The sequence below is a fragment of the Lipotes vexillifer genome, unplaced genomic scaffold (assembly GCF_000442215.2).
Source record: "Lipotes vexillifer unplaced genomic scaffold, Lipotes_vexillifer_v1.1 scaffold1306, whole genome shotgun sequence".
Lineage (NCBI taxonomy): Eukaryota > Metazoa > Chordata > Mammalia > Artiodactyla > Lipotidae > Lipotes > Lipotes vexillifer.
Genome location: NW_006786512.1, coordinates 1,964,377 through 1,973,852, shown reverse-complemented (window position 1 = coordinate 1,973,852; position 9,476 = coordinate 1,964,377). Strand labels below are relative to the sequence as shown.

At 43.1% G+C, this 9,476-nt stretch overlaps 1 protein-coding gene across 1 annotated transcript in view; it reads left to right on the top strand.

Moving 5' to 3' along the window:
• The window catches only part of SP3 (Sp3 transcription factor), an 82,678-nt gene that overhangs the window by 15,756 nt on the left and 57,446 nt on the right, over positions 1–9,476 (top strand). The window contains exons 2-5 of the mRNA XM_007458852.1: positions 1,323–1,638; positions 1,726–2,022; positions 3,127–3,264; positions 3,362–3,484. Of these exons, the coding sequence (XP_007458914.1) occupies positions 1,323–1,638; positions 1,726–2,022; positions 3,127–3,264; positions 3,362–3,484 (874 nt within the window). The remainder of the gene's footprint in view (positions 1–1,322; positions 1,639–1,725; positions 2,023–3,126; positions 3,265–3,361; positions 3,485–9,476) is intronic.

Sequence of the window (9,476 nt, the reverse complement as noted above, 5' to 3'; positions counted from 1 at the left end):
CTGAATTTCCTCTTCTGGGGAAAGAGCTATTCTCTATCCACTACATCCATGTAAGTAGAGTGACAATACTGTGACTTCCCTCCCTCTCTCCCACTCCACTTGTTTTCACTTGTCCTCCCCTGAAGCCTCCCATCCCTTTTCCTTCTTCAAAAATCAGCTTATTCTATAACACTTTAATTTTCCTTTAGAATTTAAGTGTAAAATGGTACAGGGAGGGTTTATACAACTTACTTTAAAAAGTGATTCTTCTACTTATGAGACAAAAGTTCTCACTGTTAGAAGACATCAACTTCACTCTTAGATTTAGAATTTCAAGTCTTGTTTTTGCATGTTTGTGGTTTTTAGGTCATTTCCCTGGAAATTCCATCTTTTGTACAATTAAGTGCCCATTAACCATGCAATGTTTCTGATCCTATGAGAAGATGAAAATATAAAAACTGAGATGCAAGCTCTGTCTCTCATAAAAGAATTCTTAAATTCTTTTCAGTTAGCGCACACAAAATCTAGTTCAAGTGCTTGGGCTTTACAACTCCAGCCCCCAGCACAACTTTATTTACGAAACAAATATAATAATCACAGTTGGAACACTAATTCTTGGAGTCAGATTTCTAACAAAAAGCGTATGGTGGACAGCATTTCTACCTCTTGAGCTTAACCTCCCTCTTGGCAATTAGATCTAAAGGTTATAGGCAGTGATGTCTCTTAGTTGGCAACACACACACACACACACACACACACACACACACACACAAAACTTGAGTATTTCTCCCACCCAGGATGACATCAAGATGTCAAGGATGCCAAAGAGCAAAGGAGTGTTAACCTAATCCAGTAAGCGAAACGGGATTTTTAATTAAAGTGTAACTAAAATGTTCCAAGAAAAAAAAACTTCGCTGAGATTCACTATTTTAAAAATGCTGGCAATTATTGATGGGCTTTTTCAGATATTTCACTTGTTACCAAGACGATTAAGAAGCAGGGAATAATTTATGTTTGTGCAACAAAATGATTATGTGGCCGAAAAAACCATTTTTTTAAAGGATTGTGTCCCTTTGAATATACGCACTACGTATTAAATGAAATATATTTGTCTGCTTTGGTGACGCTGGCCAGAATGAAAGCTCTCCTATCTGTGAGGTGAATTGAGATTTCTTTTCTGCTTAAAATGCCTGCTTCCAGGGTACGTAAAAGTGGGAGACTGGTTGGGAAACCAAGGGCTAAGGGGGATGGGAACGAGATGCCTCAGACTGAATCTAAGAGCTGAACGTGTGTGAGAGAAAATCCTCCTCCAGCCTCAGAGGGGGTGTCTCCCCCAATACCAGCTCCCTCCTCCCGGGCTCGCGGGGCGGGCCCGGTTTGCTCAGTAGCAGCAGCGGTCGCAGCAGCAGCCCCGGGGCTGAGCGGCGGCGGCCTCCTGACAGCGCAGGGAAGCAGAGGCTCCGAGAGCGCCCTGGGGAGATCCGGCTGCCGCCGGGATGGAGGAAGCGTCGAGTGGAGCCGGATCCTCCGGGGACGGATTTCCTCCCCAGCTCAGCCCCCCTACAGCTTGCTGGGGCCTGCTCCGAGCGCCTGCAAGGTGGAAGAGGCCTTTGCCTCGGCCTAGCAGCGGCAGCCGGCGAACTAGGCGGCCACAGCGGGGTAACAGGCGAGCCGTAGCCGCTCTCGGGAACCTTCGCCGCCACGACCGCTCATTGTCTCTCCCCTTCCACCCGGGGGGGCAAACAGGAAGCGCGCTGCCTGGCCGAGGGACGGACGGGCATCCGGGCCAATGAGCACTGCCTACGAAGAGCGTGGTGGCGAATGAGCGCGGAGAAGAGGGGCGGAACTTCCGGGCGGGCTGTCACCCTCTTCCCCCCTTTTGGGCTGGAGGCTCCACCTTTTGTGTTTCCCGCACAGTCAATCAAAATAGGAAAAAAAATCCCCGGACCGCTCCGGCCGTGTCCGCCGCCGCTTCCCGCACCATCCCATTGGATAGAAGATGATCCTGGGTTAGCATCATTTGAGCTGGATCATTGCCTTCAGGTTTTGCCTTCACTGTCCTGTTTTAAGAGAGGTCTACTCCATTCTCTTCTAGAAAAGTGCCCCTCTTCTTAGGCAATCCCTACTATACCATCCTAGGTTATTGTTCTAAGCACGTATCACTCTTTTCTTCATCCCCTCACAAGACTGTAAAATCTGTAACGGCAACATTTAGCCCGAAGCCTGGCACTCAGCAGGTGTGAAAATATATATTTTTGTAAGTTAAACAGAAAGTAACTAATATTATTTTTGAAGACACCCTTATTAATTAAGTCTATTTCAACTTAAAATGTTGAAAATCCTCTTAGTGTGTCCAGAACTTCATTGGGCATATTCCCATTTTATGACATGCCAAAGGCCAGAAGCAGGAATAGCACCAGGCACAAAATAGTCCACAGCTGGCGACCACCAATTGCTCACTGAGCCCGTCTGGACTCAGCCTGCTCCGTAGAGTGAAGGTAGTGATTGCTTCACACAGCACACTGGGAACCTGGATGCAGAAGTCGATGTGAACGCACATACACACATCCTGCCTGTGCTGGAGTTTGCTGGTGTAGATTTCCAGGATGGGATGGGGAGAGGAAGATGGGATGTTCTGACAGCCACAAAGAACTTATTTTCATTAAGAGGAAAGAAAACTACCCCCTCCAACAACCCTGAAATAGGGAATGCAATTTACCATCCAGGGCTACTTTAGCATTGCACTTGATACCATCAATTCTAGCCCCTCATGGGGTATTGGTAAGTCTGTCTGAGCTCTCAGCCCAAGTCTCGGGACTTTGATCCCAGAATCAGCCTTGGGACAGATTATCCTCTTGGAGCGTTTCTGAGAAAAAAAAAAAAGCAAGAAATGGAAAGAAAACTCGTGATTTGGAAAATCTTAGAATCACACTGAGAAGACCAAGTAACAAAATCGTATGAGGACAGAAAAGATTCCAAAAGAGAAAATAGAATCAGTAGTTAGGCACCAAACAGGGACAGAAGCGCAGAAGATAGAGTAGGAGAGAGAGAGCGAGAGAGAGAGCGAGAGAGAGAGCGAGAGAGCGAGAGCGAGCGAGCGAGCGAGAGAGAGCTTGCGCCCTCCCGGGGCTGGGTTCCGGGCGGAAGGTGGAGGCCCGGCGCGCGGCCCGCCGCCCGCCTTCCCGTGGACGGCGGAGCCCGTGTGCGTGCGAGCCGGAGGGCGCGAGCCGGAGGCGAGGAGGAGGAGGAGGAGAGCGCGGGCTGGCGCTCGCCCGGGTGCAGCCTGTGAGGCCCGAGTCGCACTTCCTGTGCGAGCGCGGCCCGGCCCTAACCGCCACCCCCTCCCCCTGTCTCCCTCTCTGAACCCGCCCATCGGGGGTAGGACACTCAGCCGTCACCGCTCGCTCTGCTGGCCGCTACCTGCAGCAAGATAGGGCCACCATCGCCGGGCGACGACGAGGAGGAGGCGGCTGCCGCAGCCGGGGCCCCCGCCGCCGCCGGAGCGGTAAGTCTCGCGCGCGGCCCGCCCCCGCCGAGGCCCTGCGCCCGCCATCCCGGGCCCGCGGCGCGCCCGCCATCCCGCCCGAAAGGCCTCCCCGGCGCCCGCGCCTTCCCGGAGAGGGACGGTCGCGCGGCCGGGGTGCCCTTTCCTCCTCTTTTGCATGCTTGTTCGGATTAGAAGCCAGACCAGGCTTTCTCTACATTGTCACTGCGGCACCTCCATCCAAATTCACTACAAAATGAAGTCTGAGAGGGTGGGGGTAGAGGACTCCAAAATGGATGTTAGAGCAATTCATATCAGTGCTGAAAACTCCTTCGCCGAGCGCTACGGAAATTTCAGGCACAGCCTATCGGCCATAGATAGTATCAGCTACGGAGGCAGTGTCTTCAGTTTCTAGTATTTTTTGAACTCGGGGCTTTTCCTGCTGGAAGTTACTAGATCTTACTGATTTAAGTGTTAAATCGTTTTTTTAAAAAAGGAACGGAGGTTTACTCTTTGAATTACTCTTGTATACAAGAATGACCACTTGAATACTTTTTGAGTGCTTTTTTGATGGCCATTCTAAATTGTCGAATTTTAGTTTTTGCAGCCTATTTAAATTTACAGTAATTTTTCATAAATGGAGTTTAAGTGACCGTTGAAATCGGCGAAGTTACGTAGTACTTTGGCTCTTGAAATTGAATAGGTATACCAGTGTTAGAAACAAAAGTACGTGTATGGAATTATATCAATATTTACATGAATGCTAATGCATACCATACTTAGTTGAATTTGGTTGGCAAAGCTATATTTTCATTTTATTGTGATTGCCAGTCTGATAAGATGTGGTGGGATTCTCTTTATAGGGTTTTTAGTTTGTCGGGGGCAGGGGGAGGAGCTGGCCAGTGTTACAGGAGGGCTTCATACCAATTAGCTATAAACTGTTTCTAAGATTTTTGTGAATTTTATATTCGTTTGAATCTTGGTTGTTGCGTTAGTTTAACATGTAGATGCGTTCACTTATTAAAATAATTGAAACTTCTCCCATCATTTTTGCGTGTTTTTTTTTTTATTAATGTGGATTATGGGAATCGGTTTGTGTCGTGATATTTTGAATTGTCACTGTGGACAAAAAAGTTTGATATTTGGTGTAGTCTGCAGGAAATTCTTAGTATTCCAAGGCATTAAAAGTGAAGCGAATGTTAAGCTATATTAAATATTGTATTTTTAATTTTAGTGTTTGAAATTATACTGTAGAGGGATGTGAGTAGATTTAATGACTTAAAAGTATGACTTTAGGTTTTGTCCTTTTGTAAGCAGATTAAAATGTAAAGGCTTAAAATCATGTATGTGAGAGGCATTGTTACTTTGTAAACAAATTTATGGACTGTTAAACCTCTTTTATGAACTATATCCCGTTAGGCCCACAGTGCCACACACACAAAAAGTTTATCTTAAAAACCATTGCTTATCTTAAAAACCATGAGTAAAATTGCAAAGCAGATTGCTTCTACTTATCTTTTTAAGTCTTTCAAATAGAACAAAAAACTTTTTGTAACTGCAACTTACCAAGTCTTTAGATATCAGTTCAGTGATTGGGGGAGGAGAGAAGTGAAGGAGGAAGTTACAGGTAAAAAATATGTATATGTACGTGAGTCTCAACCAAAGAATAGAATACTGTCTCCAACCTTACCCTGCTGTGGCCATATACTTGTAGGGAAGTTGTTTCCATGCCTCTTCAGCTCCTCTGAACTGCCAAATCTCTACTGACATCACATTTCCCGCCAGATGAACATGAACCAGAATCAGTCTGAGCATTTTTTCTTTGTATGTTTGGTACCTGTGCATAACATTTTTCACTGAGTAAAAATTAGTAAGACTGCTTGAGTATGTTTGCCTTAGCGAATGGGAAAATTATTTTTCCAGTTCAAAGATGAATTTTAGACATGGACATCTCAGAAAATGAAAGAATTTAGGTGATTTCATAGTAGTTTTCCCCACTTAAAAATGTGCTTGGATAATGTTACTTTATTCAAATTGCTGGGAATTATGAGAGGTTTAGGGAGAGATTTTTTGGAGCTGTGCTTTTTAAAAATTTTATTTTGGGTTTATTTCATATTTATACAAAAGTTGCAAAGATAGAACTGAGAGGTACCTTTTACCTTTCACCCAGCTTCCTCTGATGTTAATATAACCATGGTACATTTGTCAAAACTAGGAGATTAACAGTGATACAGTGTTATTAGCTAAGCTATAGACTTTATTCTGATATCACCATTTTTTCACAAATGCCCATTTTCTGTTTCAGGATCCAGTTCAGGATACCACATTGCATATAGTATTGTTGTGTTTAAAACCAAGGGGAAATATACACATAAAATGCAACTTTATACTAGTTTAGTTTGGCATTTAAAAAAATTTTTTATTTATTTATTATTTTTGGCTGCGTTGGGTCTTTGTTGCTGCGCGCAGGCTTTCTCTAGTTGAGGCAAGCAGGGGCCACTCTTCGTTGTGGTGCGAGGCCTTCTCATTGCGGTGGCTTCTCTTGTTGTGGAGCGTGGGCTCTAGGAGTGTGGGCTTCAGTTGTTGTGGCGCGTGGGCTCAGTAGTTGTGGCTCACGGGCTGCAGAGTGCAGGCTCAGTAGTTGTGGCGCACAGGCTTAGGAGCTCCGCGGTATGTGGGATCTTCCCAGACCAGGGCTCGAACCCGTGTTCCCTGCACTGGCAGGCGGATTCCCAACCACTGCACCACCAGGGAAGCCCTAGTTTGGCATTTTAAGAATAAAAGGGCATTGAAAAGCCAATAGCTGTACTGCGGATTTGCTTTACATATTTTCAATTTAGAATTTGTTAAGAGTATGATATGTGTTCATCCTGGATCCTGGCCAAGAGCGTTTGGTTACCCTCAGTACAGAGCTGAATAGGTCTAATCACAAAGCAGTCTCACCTGTAATGTCCCACAGAGTGGACTCTCAGAATTGGTTTGATGGCAAGACTCTTTTATACTTATTATTAAGAGTTGTGTAGTTTTAGTAATAGATCAAGGTATAGAAAAAGTAGACCTTGGGCCTCCCTGGTGGCACAGTGGTTAAGAATCCGCCTGCCAATGCAGGGGACACGGGTTCGAGCCCTGGTCCGGGAAGATCCCACATGCCGCGGAGCAACTAAGCCCGTGAGCCACAAGTACTGAGCCTGCGCTCTGGAGCCCGCAAGCCACAGCTGCTGAGCCCGCGTGCCACAACTACTGAAGCCCGCATGCCTAGAGCCCGTGAGCCACAACCAGAGAGGCCACTGCGACGAGAGGCCTGCGCACCGCAACAAAGAGTAGCCCCCGCTCAATGCAACTAGAGAAAGCCCGCGTGCAGAAACGAAGACCCAACGCAGCCAAAAATAAAATAAATAAATTTATTTAAAAAAAGAAAAAGTAGACCTTTATGAGATATTAACTTGTCCAATCTACATTTGTGTGAACCTGTGAATTACTAATTTGTTTATTTCGTTTGTAATTTAGTGTAATAAATTGAACAAGTAAATATTATGAAAGGCATTGCCTGAATTTCCGTTTAACTTGTAAATTTAGTGTTCATTTACTACGTAAATGTTGGTGAACTGCAAAGTGAATAATAGCTTATTTCAAAAAAAGGTTATTTTGGCTGTTATTTCAAATAAGACTTACACTGTCATTGTAAGGAATTCATTAGGTAATTGTTTTTGTATCTGCAGTCTGTGTTCTTTACTGTTCCTTTGAAGATTTTAAGAAACTTTAATACTTGCCTAAGAGTGGTTCTTAAGTTTGTTTTCACCTTAGCTTCACACTTGTTTCCAGTTGTATTCTTTCCTTGCCCATTTCTGGCTTTCATAAAGCCATTAACTGAGAGGTTAATAATCCTTTCTAGATGTGATGTAATAAGTTGGTATGAAGTTTATTTTTTTCCTTTACACAGGTGTTATGGAGAAGATATCGTTGGGTGGTGTGTGTGTGTCCCCATTTTATGCCTGGTTGTAGTGGAGAATGCCCTTGTAATGAATTTGCTATAGCAGTGTCCCAGGGCTACTCTTGGATGTGGTCTTTTTTTACCATGTGATTATGTGTTTGTATACGGAGGGAAACTCGGATTACCTTCAATTACAACCTTTTTTAGTAATGCCAGTGTCCATGTTAATAGGTGTTTTGTTTGTCAATAAGAATTTTAGAATTACTGAGAGAAACACTGGTGGATTTTTCTTTTAATGTCTAGGCTTAATGAAGAGGGTTATCTTGAATCCAAACCAAATACTAATTCTTGCCTGGGTTATGTGTTGTTATGTCTCCCTCCCTTTGTAGTGTTTCCAGTAGCCTAACATCACACATTTTTAAAAAATTAATTAATTAATTTATGGCTGTGTTGGGTGTTCGTTGCTGTGTGTGGGCTTTCTCTAGTTGCGGTGAGCAGGGGCTACTGTTCGTTGTGGTGCATGGTCTTCTCATTGCGGTGGCTTCTCGTTTTGGAGCAAGGGCTCTAGGCACACAGGCTTCAGTAGCTGTGGCTCATGGGCTCTAGAGCGCAGGCTCAGTAGTTGCGGTGCACGAGCTTAGTTGCTCCATGTCATGTGGGATTTTCCTGGACCAGGGCTTGAACCTGTGTCCCCTGCATTGGCAGGTAGATTCTTAACTACTGCGCCACCGGGGAAGCCCCATCACACATTCTTACAACTTTTTTTTGGTCTCAGATTCTAATTTACCTATTTTTTTGGTATGCTGCTGATGAAATTTCTCTTACAAATGAATGGTTTTAGTAGGCTTTGTAGTTTTGAAATATTGGGGGGTTATTCATTGTGGAATTGGTTTAAAATTGGTGTAGAGTTTTTCATTAAAGACGGTAAAATCTCAAGGTCGGTTTCATTCATTTTTCCTATCATTCCCTTTGCAATAATTTTAAAATAGAATACTTTTATTCATTCAGTAAGTATTTATTGATCATTATGCTAGGCGCAATTGGATATTTTTCAAATTTGTCTTCATAATCTTAGTTATCATAAGGATACTATAGGATTATATAGTGCTTTACAGTTTATGAAGCTTAACACTTTCTTTAGGCTCTTATGATCCTGCAAGGTAATATTTTTCCCATAAGGTCCTGCTCTAAATCACACATAATTCCATAGTTCTAGCTAGACTAGAACCCAGTTATGAATTTTTTCCTTTCTAGTGCAATGTACTGCCTTCTTCTAAGCATTTATAGTCTTAGCTTATATTATGAAAGTCTAGTATTCTTGTTTCAGTGTTCAGAAATAGTTTTTATATATGCTTTTAACCTTAGGTTTACTCAAAAAAGTTCAAGTACATCATTTTGTCCTAGGTTTGGGGATTTCCCTTCAATTAATGGCCTGCATTGTTGGGAAAAGTGGTACTGTAGTTTATTTTTATTTAGCTTCTGGAGAAGGAGGTTCTTGGGTAGTATTTACTCAGACTTGTCATTTGAGTAGTTGTATGTATTTTCAAGGAATTTCTTGAACTAGAAAGCTGTTCACTTATGGTTGAATATCTGCTCTTATTAAGATTTTGTTAAAAAAATACTCAGATGCCATAAATTTGACTTTTTATTTTAAGGATGAAGAAGAGACAAAATGCCAGTACAGTTGTCTCTCTATATCTGTGGGTTCTGCATCCTTGGAGGGCTGCCTGTAGTATACATTTTATGTAAGGGAATTGAGCATGGGGGATTTTGGTATCTGTAGGGTCCTGGAACCAATCCCCTGGGGATACCTACGAATGACTGCATTGTAAAATTAATTTGCATGTAAGATACTATATTCTTTGGTATAAGTTGAAAAATTGTATATTTAATGCCGGTCAGAAAAAATTCAAGGTTGATTCTCCAAAGGTGGACAATAACCTTAAGAAGATAAGAATTGGATTTGAAGCACTATACTTCAGTGTAGATTTCAGTATAAAGGATAGATTTAAATATCTTTAGTTTATTTAAAATGCCAAGAGACTGAAGTGAAACATGAATTGTTACTCTAATATAGGGAAA